Source organism: Juglans microcarpa x Juglans regia, chromosome 4D (genome assembly GCF_004785595.1).
Source record: "Juglans microcarpa x Juglans regia isolate MS1-56 chromosome 4D, Jm3101_v1.0, whole genome shotgun sequence".
NCBI classification, from domain to species: domain Eukaryota; kingdom Viridiplantae; phylum Streptophyta; class Magnoliopsida; order Fagales; family Juglandaceae; genus Juglans; species Juglans microcarpa x Juglans regia.
In genome coordinates, this window is record NC_054600.1 from 8,332,161 (window position 1) to 8,350,414 (window position 18,254).

The window sequence follows — 18,254 nt, forward strand, 5'->3', positions numbered from 1 at the left end:
GGAGTACCGATGATCAAGAAGACTTTAGTTTTGAAGAAAACTTCACACTGCAGCAAGACTTCAAACAAGATAAGACAAGTAATTATGTCATATTATATATATAGAACATAGGAAAAATGAGATAACAGAAAACATTGTTGAATATATATTATATATATATATATATAATTAATGGAAGTAAAGATAATTTTGGGTGTAAAAATTCTCTACTAGGTAGTAATTGTAATTAATTCTTAAGAAAATATTGAACCACTTTTTGAGCTTAGGAAATAATGAACTTGAAAAGAGTAATGGAAATATTAAAGCGCGGCCCTCTTCATGTGCTACTATTTATTGGCAAACTACCTAGTCCTCCAAACTATGTTGCCATTTTTCACTCTGCATGGTCGTATATGAAATTGTTGTGCTGTCACGAATTTGAGTCCCTATCTAACTCTAATTATCCAATTAATGTTTTTGTTTCCTCTAAGGCCAGGTTTGGATACAATAGTTTTTCATCTCATCTTATCATTACAACGTTATATCTCTTGATTTCAAAATCTTCTTCAAGTCTTCCTTTCCTTGTTTTAAATACACTGATTAGTGCTTGTAACACCTATATAAATAGGCCCTTTCGTAAAGCTCATGGGGAGAGAATTATCAATAAAATTCAATCTACTTAGATCATGCCGATTTGATCATAGCTTTTTTTCCCTTCTATTTTTCATACATTTTTCTCTCATTCATTCATGTCCTCCCTGATTAATGTGGAAATTGTCACATTAAGCCTAAAGCATGACAAGTACCCTTTATGGCGTGAATAAATTCTCAGCTTGGTCGAGAGCTGAGACCTGCTCAAGTTGCTCACTGGGACACTTACTACTGATCTGCCCAATTTCTCCCATGTCCAGAGGGCTCTAGTGATGGACAACCAAAAGTCAATCCAGAATTTACCAAGTGGCGGTAATTTGATAGACTAATCAGAGGATGGATCATCGGGAGCTTGACTGAGGAAGCTTTGGGTCTAGTCATTGGCTTGGACACCTTGACACAAGTTTGGCAAGCTCTCAAGGAAGTCTATGTACAAGCTCCTAAGAGCGTTAGTTTCAGCTGTAATAACAACTATGTTATATGTGTAAGACTAATGATATCTCTCTCAATGATTAATTACAAAATTTTAATTTTTGTGATAGTTTAGCAGCTATCGATGCCAATGTTCATGACAAAAATAATTTTTTTTTCTTTCCTTAATAGCCTTGGCCCCAAATATGGACCCTTTACTACTGCCATGCTAAAACCCCTCATGCTTTGATATACTAAACTTATGCCTTCCCTTGAAGGCTATGAAACACGGCTTACTCTTCACTCTATCGAGACCCCAACTTAAGTTGCTATTTATTCCACCAAAACCCCACACCCCAAGTGAGACACACGACCACAAGGCTTCAACTCACACCCATAGCAACACAAGCTTACCTCCAAGCTAGAAAAATATTTGAGCTGGATGGGAAAGATTCTCCAAGTTTTTCAGTTTTGCAATTGGAAGAGGTCATGGTGTTTATTTTTGGCATGATGTCTAGTGTAGTGAAAGGGCTCTAAAGTAGGTGTTTCCCATGCTCAACCAAATTTCTAGTGACAAGGAGGCTATTGTGGCTGATCTATTGGTGTTTTATGATGGTGTTGTCCATTGGAACATTAGTTTTTTGAGAGCAGCTCAAGGCTAGGAATTGGATATGTTTGTTGTTTTCTTTAAATTGTTCTATGCCATGTCAGTTAACATTGAGGAGGAGGATAAGATGATTTGGAATCTTGGAGGAAATAAAAAAAAAATCTCGGTGCGCTTCTTCTGTAAGGCTCTTTTGGGATTGTCTAATAATCCTTGTTTTTCTTGGAAGGCTATTTGGAACTCCAAGGTACCTCCTAAGATTGTTTTTTTTTATATGGATTGCATCTCTATGGAGGATTCTCACCACAGATAACTTGAGGAAACATAGTATTATCATATTAGATTCGTGTTGTATGTACCAGAAAGATGGAGAAGCAGTGAATCATCTTTTGTTACATTGTAAAGTGGCCCGAGGGTTATGGAATGAGATCTTTAATCGGATCAGGGTGGCATGGGTTATGCCTGGAAGAGTGAAGGATATCCTGAAGAGCTGGACAGGTATAAGGGGAAATGCCCACATCACTACTGTATGGAGAATGATCTCTCATTGCATTATATTGTGTTTGAGGATGGAAAGAAACAAGAGGTACTTTGCAAGCATGGAGCGTTCTTTGTAGGAGTTGAAGCGATTTTTTTACACTACTTTACTCTCTTGGGCTTCAGCCATTATTTGTAATGCGGATAATCTCCGTGATTTGCTTTTATCTCTTACTAGTGCTTAGTTGTAATTTAGCTTGTTTGATGTATACTCCTAGTGTACTTGGGCTATGTCTTTATTATCAATAAAATTTTACTTTTACTTATATATAAAAAAAGAAAAAAAAAAGTTAACCTCACAAGGTAAAAACTTCCATTCTCAATAGTCACGAACTCCTCATGGTACTGGTGCTTCTTCACATAATTCTGTTGGTACTCATGTTCCAACCTACGAAGTATGTGGTAAAAAGGGAATGAAGCCCTTTGACGTTGGCACCATTTTGACAAAACTTATTAAGGCTTGGTTTGTTTTCATAGATGAGATGAGATAAGTTGAGATAAAAGTTAAAAGTTTAATAAAATGTTGTTAGAATATATTTTTTAATATTATTTTTATTTTGGAATTTGAAAAAATTTAATTATTTATTTTATTTTGTATAAAAATTTGAAAAATTTGTAATAATTAGATGATATGAGAATGGTTGTGAAAATAAACGAGGCAGACAATAATGCTCCTCAAGCTGTAGCTGCATTAACTATCTCTAATGGGCTGATGAAAAGTGGCTAGCAGACACAGGAGCCTTGACACATATGACATCCCTCTCAGATATAATGCAAAACTTACTTCCCTACCATGGCCTTGAACATGTCATGGTAGGGAATTGTACCATATTTCCAATTACTCATATTGGTAACCCTCCAGACTATATTAAATTAGAAAATATTTTATTAGTCCCTGACCTGGAAAAAGCTCTTTCTATATTGTTCAATTAACTACCTATTATCCTATTAATTGTATTTTTTGGTGTTGGATTCAATATAAAGGACATTAACACCAACAAAGCACTACTGAGAGGGTATAAACAGGGTAATCTCTATACCCTCAATACCACCCAGGAAGCTCATTTCATTATGCGTTTCTAAGTAGTGGACAAAAAACTTTGGCATCAACAGTTGGGACATTCTCAAGCTGCAACTATTCAAACTCTTTAATCCCTAAGCTATTTGTGATAGTTGTCAACTTAGCAAAACAAGTCGCCTACCTTTTATTTTGTCTCTCTATAAAAATTATGGGCTTTTGGAAAAGCTTCATTGTGATTTTTGGAATCTTGCCACTGTTAATTCTATTAATAAGTTTTACTACCATGCGATTTTAGTTTATGATTTTAGTCATTACATGTGGTTTATTCCTTTAAAACATAAATATGATTTCTTTCCTGCATCTTGGGTTTTTTCTTACATTTATTGACCACCAATTTTCTAAACAAATAAGAAATTTTCAATCCAATGGCGGTGGAGAATTTACAAGCAATGCACTTTTCTCTTTTTTTACAAAAAAATTGTATTATTCACCATATTTATTGTCCTCACAAACTAGAACAAAATGACATTACTGAACGACTCTATCGCACTATCCTCCCACAAACGCTATAAGGCTATATAGTGACGAATATGTATACTTCTAGACATGTTATTTTTTATGAGGAGACATATCCTTTTAAGCACCCAGCCAATCTACATTGTCCTCTTACACAACCTCACACACTTTCAATTTTTTGGATTGCACTTTTCCTCAAAATTTTCTTCGTCCTCACTAGGTGATGTCCCCCCTTAGCGATCAACATACTTCACCCGTTGACTCCACCTCCTATCCACTATTAACTTCTGCTGCACCCATGGCAATGCCCATCAGTGACACAATTCCCTCCCATGAGCCCTGTGTTCCCACCAACACTTACCAATTCACTCCCATTAAACCCATGAAAATCACCCACAATACTCACCTAATGAACTCATTCAACTATCTGAACCCTGACATTTGTTGAAAGGGGCCACCCTCTTCACCCTTAATTGGTCAACTAGAACATCTCTAGCCCCACTCTACTCCACCGATTGAGCCTTCTATCATTTAACATGATGTGCCCCTTGCCCCTCATCAGCCAATGGTCACTCAATCCGTAATCGATATCCACAAGCGAAACCCAAAATAGTCCTAAATTTGTGAGGTCATTCCTATTCCACTAGAACCTAAGAGTGTTCATTCTGTGTTAAAACACGTAGACCAAACTCATGTTATACATGAAGAATTGGAGGTTATCCACAAAAACAATACTTGGACGCTCATTCCCTGCACTCCCATCATGCATATCATTGGTAATGGGTGTTTAATACCACACTTAAAGCCGATGGTCTCCTTAGTCGTCTTAAAGCACGAATAGTGGCTAAAGACTTCCATCAAGTTAGTGGCATTGATTACTCAGAAACTTTTTCCTTGTTATTAAACATGGAACAACTTGAACTATTCTTAGAATGGTTTTAGTACGAAACAAGGATATTCGTCAATTGGACGTTAAAAATGTCTTCTTACATAGTTTTTTGACTGAGTCGAATTTTATGGACCAACCCCTAATTTTCTTGACAAAGACTTTCCTAATCACACTTGTAAACTCAATAGATCACTCTATGGTCTTAAGCAGGATTGTTGTGCTCGACTTAATCGTTTTAGTAGTACTTTTATTTTAGAGTTTGTGTTCCTCTGTAATATTTCTTATCATTATCTGTTTATTTGTCATTTATCTCATAGATCTTTTTTTTTATTACTATATGTTGATGATGTTTTTCTCACCGGTTCTAATCATATGCTTCTTACTAATTTTATTCTTGCTTTTGATCATGAATCTTATATGAAAGACCTAGGCCCTTTACATTATTTTCTTGGCATTGAAGTGATTCAAACTACTAATAGTTTATTGCTTTCTCAGAAAAAATATGCCATAGACATTCTTGATCATGCCCAGATGAAGATTTGTCAACCTATGCCCACTCCTATGAATTAAAACACCAAGGCTACTAGAATTACTTCATATTCGAATTCCTCACATTGCCAGAGTACAGTTGGCGCTCTCGAGTACCTCACTTTTACCAGACCTGCCACATTTAGCTTTTAATGTCAACTTTGTCTTGCAATTCATGCATGATCCAACAAAGGCATAATATGTTCAAGCGGATTCTCCACTATATTCATGGGACGACCAACGTCAGCATTAAACTTCATTCCAACTCGTCATTGGAATTGTCTGCCTTTTCTTATACCAATTGGGTAGGTTGCCTCAATACTCGATGATCCACCACTGATTTTTGCACTTTTCTTGGCAATCATTGCATTTCTGGTGTGAAAGAAAACAACATATTGTATCACGATCTAACACTGAAGTAGAATATCGCTCCATGGCCCACACTATCACTGAATTTACTTAGCATGCCTCCCTTTTACGTGATTTCTATGTGACATTCCAAAAAACCCTACTCTAGTTTGTGACAATCTTAGTGCTCTCCATTTGACTTGCTATTTGGTTACTCATGTTCAAAACAAACACATTGAAATTGATTATCATTTTTGTAAGAGAATGTGTGGCACATGGACTGCTTCAAACTCAACAAGTTCCTTTTTCTATGCAGCTAGCTGATATTTTCACAAAATCACTATCTCGATTTGCTTTTGTTCAATTAAACGTCAAATTGAATCTCATCAATTGGCTTAACGTTTGCGGATGAGTATTGAAAATAAACTCGAGAATAGCTCTGGCCGCTCCTCCAACGATATAAAGCTTCCAAACTACGACAAGAAAATTCAAAGTTTTGAAACCAAGACCTAGGAAATCTTCCAATGGTACAAAGTTTCCAAAGGTTTCATGAACGTTGCACCTCTTGATTTCGAGATCTTCTACATGACAAGCCTTCATTTCCTTATTTTGAATCTACTGATTACTACTTGTAATAATTGTATAAATAAGCCCTTTTGTAAAGATGATGACTCAAGGGGAAAGAATCATCAATAAAATTCGATATGCTTTTTACTTTCTTTACCAACTAACTAACTAAACTAAGTTCTTTCACGTTTGATCCAATTCAATATTCTAACCAATTGATCATCTATGTTCTTTGAGAAAATCTTATAACCGGTCCGACCGTCTACCCCAAAAAATAGCATTCCAATAGATTAGTGCCACGTAGTTTTCCATTTGAGCTGCAATGTGACCATACCCAAACAGGAAACACCTCTCACACTTCAGATCTCATTGTCCCCTTTGTTCCCCTCGCCCACCCTCACCCACCTCTTGGCAAAACTCTTCAAACACCCTCGCCTACACTCATCTCCACAGCCCACCTTTGAGCTTTGCAATTTCTTGTTTTTCTGGACCACATTGAAGACAGCACATTCTAAGAGGTAATGTTGTGTTGGCACCAAGGCATCCAAGCTAAATTTGTTACATCCATTGCACAACCCATGCACTCTATTTTTGCATTGTGTACATATGAAAGATTGAGAGTGGATTTATTTTTGCATTGATGGGTTCCGCTGTATTCATATAAGGGAATGTTTTGTTTTAATAAGGGAATGCAAGAAATGTAAGAAGCTGATGTGTTGAATATTTATATTTAGGAATTGCAATGGTTGAGAGAAAGCTACGATGATGAATTAAAAGGAAAGTACAACCTGTGTTTGAAGAAAAGCTCAAATGATATATTGGATGAAAAGTTAGAGTTTTTTAATCCTGAAAATGAACTACTAATATTTACACAAAATGCTTATGAGCTGTATGTCCCCTTATTTGAAGAAGACAACCCACTTTACACTCTGTTGTGACACTTTACATGACCCATGACATAGAAACCCGCCACAAGCAGAGACTTTCTAATATGTATTAGTATTTTGATTCTTTTTTTTGAATATAATGCAAGGGTCCTATAACGAATTAGTGATGCATATAAGATTTGTAAATTAACATAACTCATGTATATTTTATTGGGTAGGTGTCTTCTGAAGTTTATGCTACTTTTTAAATAGAAATTTCAGCTTTTATGAATAAAAGTCTCAGCTTTTACGAACCGAGATAACTACTGCCTACAAACATAATGTTTGTTTGTCTTATTATACGCGCAAAATACAAAATAGTCCTTAGCAATCTTGTAGGCACCTTGAACAATATTTTGAATTGACCACTATCCTTTATATTTTTCTGATTACTAGCTTTGCAAACCAAGGGGAGCAATGCCCCTTTTTTTTTTTTGTGGGAAGAAGTTGTTTTTTCATTGGAGTGCTTAAGTTTTGATGTTCAAATGAAGCTCTATCACATGATAATTGTTTTTTGTGTTTGGAAAATGGCCATTTAGATGTAGCACCCACCAGCCATATGCAGCCTATGTCAATTGTGTATTAACGTGCTTAAAAGGGGAGGAAGAATGAAACTTTTCAGCTCCCTGTTGTGAGGCAAATTTACCACGCATCCAATTCACTTTAGTCAGATCTTTCCATTATGTCATATTGTTGTTAGATGATGTTGGAGTTAGTGCAACAAATGAACGAAAGGGAACTTCATAAACATGTTGCGATTGAGCAAATCAAATTTAGATTAATAGAGAAGAAGTATAGTAGAACCTTGAAAGTATTGTTATTGTCATGGGTTATTTTTATTGTAATGAACATGTGGTGATGAATGTAATGAATGTAATGGACATGTGGTGAATGTTGTAATCTTTGTTCCAGCTGAATGTAATGAAAATATTGAATGTTAATCTTTTTTTCCAGCTGAATGTAATGAAAATGCTGAATGTTGTTCTTTTTATGTAAATGGTGAATGTTATATTCTTTTTGTACATATTTTTGGACATGTTATGAAAATGTTAGCTATAGATGTTTCGAACACAATCTGGACAACAAAGCTTCAAACCGTAAAAAAATACCAGATCAAGACAATTGCATAAAAAGATAGTTTCAAAACATTCAGCATTACATGGAATAATAAAATAAGAGCTCTTGATCGTTTCAGATTTACATAAAGCACCAAGGCATTCACTCTCAGTTACATCCACTCTCAGTTAAAGATTATGAAAGAAAAGCAGCAAAGCTTCAATCTACTCCACTCTTCAAACCTTCAATCCACTCCACTCATCAAAGCTCACAATTTATTGCGTTCTTCCCTGTCATATCAAAATAAAGAGGGGTTAAATTAACTTTGCAATAAAAATAGGTTAAATTAACTATTCATAACATAACAAAGGACAACAAAAAAATTCATATTGCACTTAAGCAACTTCACTAAAAATCTAAATTTTGTGATATGCTGTCAGATAAAAAAATAACTAAAAGGATTGAAAACTAAAATAGAGCATATCTTGGCGTTAGTTTAATTATTATCAAGCATTCAATAGCAGAGACTTTCTCTACTTTCTCATTTATCAAGTAAAATGGAACTGAAGCTAAACGAACTTTCTGATTAGGGGCATGCCACTGCCATATATTTCTCTCCTTCACATAAACCGACAGACCCAAGCAAACTTTTTTTTTCCACTATGACATCAACCTTAAATAAGAACTTTTCTTATATTTCTCTCATTCACATAAACCGACAGACCCAAAAGAACTTTTTTTTTTTATCATTTTGACAAATCCAAACGAAATCAAGTAAATCGACAGACACAAACAAAATCAAGGCAGGGATGGGCACTTCAAATTTTGTGATATACAGACCTATACGTACGAAATCATGGCAGGGATGGGCACTTCAAATTTTGCAATATACAAACCCATATGAAAAAATAGAAATTAGAAGATTACCATGTAAGTGGCTATAGAGATGGCAGACGACGGTGATAACCAACTCCCAACCAATGAAATTTGGGTGTGATAAGAGTTGCGGCAACTTGATGAATGAAATAGTTTGTGTGATAAGAGAAACTCGTTAGGTTCCTGAATATTATTCTGGTTTGATAAGTTTCATCCAACTTTCGATAGAGTTGCTTACGTGATAGAGTTTAATTAAAGGCTGTTAAATACAAAACACTAGCCCGACCACTCCAAAGCGGTCCTAATATTCTTTTATTGTAGCTTGGGAATATTTATAAAAATATTCTATCTAAATTAAATCGCTTATGGCATTTCAAGAATATATACATAAGCCAGCTAATATATATATATATATATATATATATATATATATACATATTATATGTGTGACTAAAAATCACATGTCGATAGTAGAATCTATAGTATAGGGTAACTATTAAAAGAGTAATGTTTGATAGAATCGTGAAGTGTGTTAGCGCCACGCAATTCTTTTGAAAAAGAATGAAATCTACTATTAAAAAATTAATTTTTTCAAGTAAATTTTATATTTATTCATTTTTTTTAAAAAAATTACGCGATACTTAAATATTTCACGACTATAAATATCATTCTCACCATTAAAAATCTTACCACTGATTAAATAATTTGGATCTTTTTGTTTCCAAAACGCACGTAAAAATAAAACAGTAATGCTGGTGGCAGGCTCTGCTAAGATATTTTTTGTTCTGTTTTCACAAAGCTGCTGCTAGCTGCTGGTTTGTGTCAGGGGCCGAGCCGAAAATGAAGGAAACGATAGAGAGAAAAGAAAGATCCAAGAGAATAGGTTATACTTTTTGTAAAGGGAAGGATTAAGGCATTAGGCCATGCATGCTGCACGCAATACTGCATATGATATAATCATAAGCTAATTAAAAGGACGTCGATGATCGAGAGGTGCGCTGCTCGCAATTGCGAGGATATTTGTTTGGGAATATACAAATTAAAGCCGCAGTGGGAAAGGGCAAAGAATGATGGAGCTTTTCATCATTCAGATCTCTCATGACACCATCCCCCAATTTAATGCTTGGGACGCGTGCTCCGACGTTTTGACACTTCATGACAGTGATTTTAAATTTTTCTTTTAATTCTTATTTTTTGTTTATTTCATTTAGAGATATAGTGGAGTCTACTTCTAACGGCAATGACTTTTATATTATAAAAAAATATAAATTATTGGAAGAAATGTTTCAAAAAAAATTCTATCCGATTAGGTAAAAAGAATTATAAAATATAATTAGCTATAGTAACCTATGGTACTGTTTATATTGTAAAAATTTTTTTATTATTAATATTTTATTTACTTTCTCTTTTTTTTTTTACTTTAATTTTTATCATGTAAGTAAATTTCTTTTATTATTTATCATTTAAAACACATATATTTTATTTTTTTCTAAAACATATCTTGAAAATGTTTTTAAACCAATTTTTTCATATTTTGATTTTATTGTAAATTTTTATTTGGCTTATATATTTTTGTTTTACGTGTATAAGACTGAATTATTTTACATTGTATGTAAAAACAAAATGCAAATATAAAAAAATATATGAATATTGTAAATTTATTAGTAGAAATGAAATATTTAAATGATATAGAGAAAAAATAGATATACTGAGGGATGACATATTGTAAAAATCAGTATGTAAAATAAAAAAAATAAATTTTGATAATATATTTTAAAGGATATAATAAAGAATCTATTAGGAGTGCTCTTAAGCAATCTGAATGGATTAGCCAAATGTGAAAAAAAAACAAAAATACTTGTAGATAGTTATTAGGACAAAATACTGTGTTCATTGGATTATGCAAAGTGTATGAACAGTTAATTTATGCTACAGTATGCAAAATAAAAGTCATCTTCATTCTTTAATGTAGATGAACCAAATCTTAAAATAAGATTACTTTTGTTCTACGTTGTGCATTGCATTTCTTTTCTTGGTAGAATATTATTAACCATGTATTTAATTAGAATATGATTACTAATTAATATATAATAGATAAAATATGATAAAAAAATAAATTAAAAATATAAAAAAGTATATTATTTTAATATTATTGATTATTATATAAAGAATATATGGATAATCTAATGTGGAGATTGGATGTGAATGGAATAGACAAAGACAAATTCATGTCATATTAGCTAAAACTCGAGTTTGAGTTTAGCTATTCCAATGAGAGTGCTCTAATAGAGATACAATGGAGTCTAATTCATGGAGATTTGATTATATAGATTAATCCAAACATGATTTACTAACCTAATTAATAGGTCAGACTCTCAAAATCTAACACGGTCGATTTAAATGACAGGCAACACAACACGACTATTTTAACACGTTTAATAATTAATTAAAAATTAGTCAACATGACACAACCTATTTCAACCAGTTTCATGTAAATGGGTTGCCCTGATCTGCATAACCCATTTGACATGATTAACATAATTTCAGTTAAAATCTATATTTATTAGTAGCCACAATATCTTTTAAAAAAATAATAATACAACTACTTACTAACAAAACAATATCAGTATTTTTTAGATTCCTATAATAAAATCAATATTATAAACTCAACAATAGTATATATAAGAACATGATTTTTTTTGTCCATTTAAATGCTTAAAAGATTATCATTATAAATATAAAGATAATGCTATAAAAATAATATATATGAAATTATTTGAGTTTATACGAGTTGAGTTGAGTTTTATACAAATTGTATGGTTTAGTAATTAATCATAATTTTGTGTTTATTAACGGTTTATTTAATAAAAGAATTGAGCTAACCTCGAGTTTACTAGAGCAGATCTCAAGCGACTTATCGATCGAGTTATTTCTTTTATTCACATTTTAAGATTGTTTTGTTTTTTATTTGCTATATTTATATTCCCAATCATGAGTTTAGTTCTGATTTGCTATATTTATATTCACATTCCAAATCATGAGTTTAATTATGTTTTGCCATATTTATAATAGGAACCCTATCTAGTGTACTTAGAATAATTATGGTTTTCTGCAATAAATGGCCCTTTGCCTTTTCTTGCAAATATACCATAGCTAATTTATAAGCTTTTCTTCAACTATATAAGTCTAGGGATTTAGATCTCTTAGAATTCTTGACTGGCCCTAGGGTTTAGATCAATGCATGAAGTGAATCTCACAGCATTGTGGGTACTAGAGTCCTCTTCAAAGTCAATCATTGAAAAAAGTTTGGAAGCAGATCATCCAAAAAGGTTTCGGTCCAGAGTTATAACAAGACGAGGTTTGATATTAGCAAGTGTAGTTTTTAGCTACAAAATTGGATATGGCTTGTAAGACCCAGAGTGTGAGGCCCGGTCCCATGAACAAGGCCCAACCTTTCTTGGAGAGCTTGATACAGCGCCGTTTTGGGTGAGTGTTTCTTTCTCATCAGCTTCCTCCCGATTGTTTCTCCCCCTCTTTCTCTTTCGATTTTTCTTTGTTCTTCATTTCCAGTCGTCTCTCACTCACCCATTACCCACCTTTCTTCTCCTAATTTTTCTCTTCTTTTCGTTTGGGTCTATTTCGTGAGTCCGAGTTTCATGCCCTAACATTTCTCCATTTTCTTTTCCCTCAAAATTGGTTTCTCTCTCAAAGTCGACGCCTCTCTCTCTCGCGTCCCTCTATTGCTGCAGACTAGTGTTTCTCTCTTCAAACTCGCCTCTTCTCTCCCTCTTGCGTAGTGTCTTCGTCTTCAGGTATCTCTCCCTTTCTCTCTCAAGTCGACGCCTTTTCTTTTTTTTTTTTTTAGTTTTATTTCCTTTCCTTCTCTGTTTCAATGCATTGCCTGCGTTGGTTTTTTTTTTTTTTTTTCCAGGTGGAGTTACTGCGTTTTCTCCCTTACTGGTTGCTTGGCCTTTAGACGCTCACCCACTCTCGCTTCTCTCTTATTCTCTCCCGTCTGCGAAGTGGTTAATCTCATTACCGTGGTATTGCTGCGTTTACATTTTTTTTACATGGTGTAAATTAGTGGCTTTTAATGTTATGATCGTTGGAAAATTTCTACTGTTTTATAATCAAATTAAGGGCTTTGTAATCTGATGGTGAGTTGTTTTTGAAGAAGAATTATAAAGGGTGGCTGTTGAGTTTGATGTGGTTGTATGGGAGGAGTTTTGTAACTGTTCGGGGTTGTAGATGGCTGTTCTGAGTGTTTATATAGATAATTGAATTGACGTGATTTTCTTGTGGGTTATAAGTTGCGGTCTGAGTTGATATTGACAGTCAAGACTGTTCTTATGGCTGGTTGTATGTGACGAAGTGTGTTTGACTTTGGTTTGGTGGAATTATCGGTCATTATTGAAATTGAAATACGGTATTTTGGACTGAAGTGCGAGCTGTTCAGTTTAGTATTTGGTTGTTTGAGTTGGGTTATTTTGCTGAAATGAGGGTTGGAACCATGAGTTTTAATTATTTTGGATCGAAGTTGTGTCAATGGCCTTTTAACACTTGTGTATATTTTGTTTCTATCAATAGGTGACGAGATCATTAGAGGTCGAATTCAAGGCATAGATAATATGTTGCAGGAGTCAAGTAAGCGGGGTTCCTGTGCTAGGCTTTATACGAGTTATTAAGATTGAGGTTGATTTTCTGAAAACTTTGTATATTTTGTGATGAAATGAGAACATGGGTAAACAAAACCAACATCGATCGCTTATTTGCATTACTCATGAAATCTGTGTGGAAAAAGAAAAAATATTTTCTAACATGCATTGTGTAGACATGAGCTAAATTCTGTCGTGTGGTTTTTGAAATCTGAAAAATAGCGATATTGGGAATCTGAAAAATTGTGCATTTATTTAGAAAGATGCTCTGACTTTTGTTTTCAGTATGTGAAAATGATCTGATTATGTTTTGGTATTTTGTTTTATTTTGATATAACATCTGAAAACCTTTAGCATGTTGTACTGATTTCTGTATCTGACTTTGTTTCTGCTCTGCTCTGTTTGGGTTGGTACCAACTTCTCTGTCTCTGTGTGCACCCACTTTGGAAACAAAGTAGTTTTATTGTGGTCTTTCCTGTGTGCACACTCGAGGCTCCGAGAAGAATAAAGGAAATATTTCACCTCTGTCTCTGCCTGATTTGGCCACCGGGGTTAGCACAATCCTACCACGGGGGTGAGACATGGTCTCTGCTCTGTGAGATGCTCTGTTTTGATGTGATGATGATACTCAGTTTATATTATGCCAAAGTACTATAGGTTTTTACTTGTCTTAAAACCATCGCTCTGTTACTTTTGAAAACATGTTTTGTTCTGCATAATAACTTTGGAAAATATTTTGTTCTGCATGCTATACTTTGTAAATGCTCATGTTTGCACGCTAGCATATGTCATCTGCTTACTGAGTTGTTGATAACTCACCCCCCTTATCTTCATAATATTTTCAGATAATGTGGAGAGTCCAACTGAAAACCTGGATTAGAATGGTGAGCATGATTAAACTGAGGAGAGGATGCTAAAAGAAGGAATTTTGATGTCTTTTAGATTTAATTATGTTTTGGGTTTAGTAGGACTTATGAAATTATCAATTTGGTATGTTCAGACTACCGGGAGATTGTGGACACTTTGGTTTATTATTGTTGCAGTAATGACTTTGCGAAGATTTTAAGGTGTTTATTTAGAAGACATGAGATTGATTTTGCTTATGAAGTTTTTGGTTATTTTTTTTTTAGATGTGTTGAGAGACATGTTTATAAGTAACATGTAGTAATTCTCCAACCCACCCGGGTATGGGGCGTTACATGGCTAGACGATGATTATAAATTTGAGACAAACATATATAGGATATCCAAAGAATTGCAAGCAGTTGTATCACTGATCAACATGTGTGTCGGCCACATACATGACCAATGGGGGTATGATGATGGTGGTGGTCGAGACCAGTAGCACATGATGATGTATACTATAAACCTTTGGATCTATGGTGACTCATGAGGCTCACTTTCCCATCCGATTGGCCATGCGCTGCTTCATCAGAATTGAGGATCAATAATCTCTAAATTCGGATTGGTGCGCTGCTTCGTTAGAATTGAGGATCCATAATCTCTAAATTCAATAGGCATGAATGCTTTTGGAGGGATAAATATGAGAGGGCCGGAGTTAGATCCCAACAAAATGGGGGTGTTGAGATTATAACTTAATTACTGCAGGAATATACACACACACACACACTGATCTTCCAATGCACGTACCATCAAGAAATCCCCCAATTAGCTGATCATCAGAAGGACGACCAGGAAATTCCCTAAAACTCCTAGATATATGCATGGCTACGATCGAGCTTAATTAATAAGGGAAGGGTAACAGAACCAAAAATCAGCAAACCTACAGGCAATGCCTCGTAGCCATGCATGCATATATAGCTTCTGGGATCTGTGTGTGGGACTTCATGCAAGTCCCTAATTTACAGGTTTGCCCATGCATGTCATCCACAGGTAATAAACGTATATATCTTGTAGCCTGGTCAAAAAGAGGAGGGCCATGATATCTTGATCAGTAAAAGTAGAACACTCAAGAATCTTAATGACACTCTACTTCAGTTCATTTACAATAATATTGCCACTCATTCATTCATTCCTTCAGAAGCCTGATCTCTTCTTTCTTTCTTTATATTCACAAGTACATCATTTCATGGTTAATATTATCGATTTCACCTCTCTCTCTCTCTAGCTGATGTCTCAATCCACACCCAGACAAAATGCTTAATAATTTCATCCATGGCCATACATACATATATATATATATATATATATATGCCTTTTCATCCAAGCAATTCCACTGATACCCTCCTTTCTAAGCCCTATTTTGTTCCTTCCCTTTTTTATGAATCCTTCTCTGTCAACTTCAGTCCTCTCTCCCAGATATTACTCTGATTTCCTATCTCCATCCCTCCATGTGCCCCCCTAGCTAGCGCTCCCTGCTATTATAACCCACACCCTTCTCCACCGTTTCACGCACTCTTACTCTCAGTCCTTCTCTCTCTCTCTCTCTCTCTCTCTCTCTCTCTCTCTCTGCGTGTATTTTTGTTTGCCTCCCTTTGTTTGGTTCTTCTTTTCAATCTGTCATGGAACCTCAACAACAACGAAACCAACAACGACCACAAAACGAGGATGGCGGCAGTGGGAAAGGGGGATTTCTATGCAGGCCAAGCAGTACACGCTGGACTCCTACAACTGACCAGATAAAAATTCTGAAGGACCTTTACTACAACAATGGAGTCAGGTCCCCAAGTGCTGACCAGATTCAGAGGATTTCTGCTAGGCTGAGACAGTACGGAAAGATTGAAGGCAAGAATGTCTTTTATTGGTTTCAGAACCACAAAGCTCGTGAAAGGCAGAAGAAAAGGTTCAATAATGATGTTCCCCTGCAAAGAGGGGTTGGTAATGGAGGTTGGAAACGTGAAGAATCCCACACCAAGTACTCCACCATGGCTAGCATAACCCCTGGTGAACCATATGATCTCCCTTTTATCTTTTTAATCTCTCTCTCAGCATATCCTTTGTGAGTCACGTTGACAAGGAATTTCTTGTTGATTTCGCGATGTTTGTGATCTTTTGTATTTTGGGTGTCTGTGGTTTGCAGGGTTTCCTGCTTCATCTTCTTCATCTGGGACGATTTCTGTGGGGCAGATGGGGAACTATGGATATGGATCTGTGAAAATGGAGAAGAGCTTTATGGTAAGTGATGGTGACTAATGTTTGAAACTTTGGCGCTTTGTATGTAGAAAAGAGTCAATATTTTGAAATTGGTTTACAAAATAATAATTAATGTTCTTTCTTGTCTAAACCATCTATTGAAACCAATATGAAACTTGAACCCATGTTATCATAGTGCAAGTTGAATCTATTATAGACAATATATAGCATTTATGTTTTGTAGCTGGTATAACAAGCGCAACGAGATACAAAGTAGACAATTCGACTGGTCAACCCCTCCAAAATGTACTAAAAAGGAACAAACCCTGAGGTATAATTTCCTCTTAAAATAACCAAACATCAACAGAAAATTTCAAGAATAAAAATACTTTTAAAACAAACTATAGATCAGATCAGGGATCAAGAATCAAGAAACTGGCTAGGTAATGGAAACGAAAATGTGAACGCCGACGGTATTATACAAGGAAGAAATAGTTAGCTCGAAGTCTTCATATGAAAGTAGCTTGTCTTCCTAAGTTTCTCTCTCTCTCTCTCTCTCTCTCTCTCTCTCAAATAGGACTGCTCTATATCGACTCGAGGTAGCGGTGGTGTTGGTGGATCTATCGGCCACAACTTTGGATGGGTAGGAATTGATCCCTACTTTTCATCCTACACTCTCTTTGATCCGAGAAGATCAATGGAAGAAAATTCAGGAGGAGAAGAGGAAGAAGAAGAAGAAGAAGAAGAAGAAACTGCTTCAGAGTTAGAAACCCTCCCACTGTTCCCCATGCACGGTGATGACATCAATGGCTTCTGCAACGTTAGTACTACTACTTCTTCATCCAACGGGTTCTACAGTACCACCTTATATCGGTCTGGCCGCGGCGACAGTGGCAAGAGCGGTTCTTGCACTTCCCTCGAGCTCAGCCTCAACTCCTACTCTCGCAGATCATGATCGTCACCCTAACATGATCAAGCCCAGCTTTATAAGAAGCAGCTGGTATTTGGGTTATCAATATAATATTCTATATGCTAATTAATGTATAATAAGGGTAGAAGTTTATCGATCAACATGGCCGCCTAGATTGAGTATTTAGGTTTTTTTTTTTTTTTTTTTTTTTTTTCCCAGCTTAAAATACGTACATGTGAATTATTAATAGGTTAACTTACTATTTAATCACTCTTTTTAAAGAAGATTCCATGCATGAACATCTTGATCTAAAACAGATCGGGAGATATAATTATCTACTAATTTATACATTTTGGGAACTACAGATAGCTATCTAGCTAGAAGATTCCGCGTCCTTCTTACGGTTAATTTGGAGCTTAATTAAAACCAAACATGCATGCATCGATCCATGTATTCCAAAACATATTAAACCCGGCTTCATCTGCAATATCATGATCAATATCAGAATTATCAGATAGTACTGCGTGCGCAACGTCGACTTTGCTAATTAAGGGGGTAAAATTAGATGGATTTCTGCCAAATTAATTATATATTAATTATCAGATGATCATCACCTTGAAGCTAAGTAGAAAAAAATAAAAAAAAAAAATTATATTTGCAAGTATATATGAATATTAGTTTTATATAA

The 18,254-nt window shown here is 35.0% G+C and overlaps 1 protein-coding gene across 1 annotated transcript; it reads left to right on the forward strand.

The window, feature by feature from the left end:
* Positions 1-15,943: 15,943 nt before the first annotated feature.
* On the forward strand, positions 15,944-17,820 carry LOC121259180 (protein WUSCHEL). Its single transcript, XM_041160687.1, has 3 exons — positions 15,944-16,467; positions 16,604-16,698; positions 17,234-17,820. Exons 1-3 carry the CDS (start codon positions 16,086-16,088, stop codon positions 17,609-17,611), a joined length of 855 nt encoding a protein of 284 aa, XP_041016621.1. The 5' UTR covers positions 15,944-16,085; the 3' UTR covers positions 17,612-17,820.
* Positions 17,821-18,254: the final 434 nt, after the last annotated feature.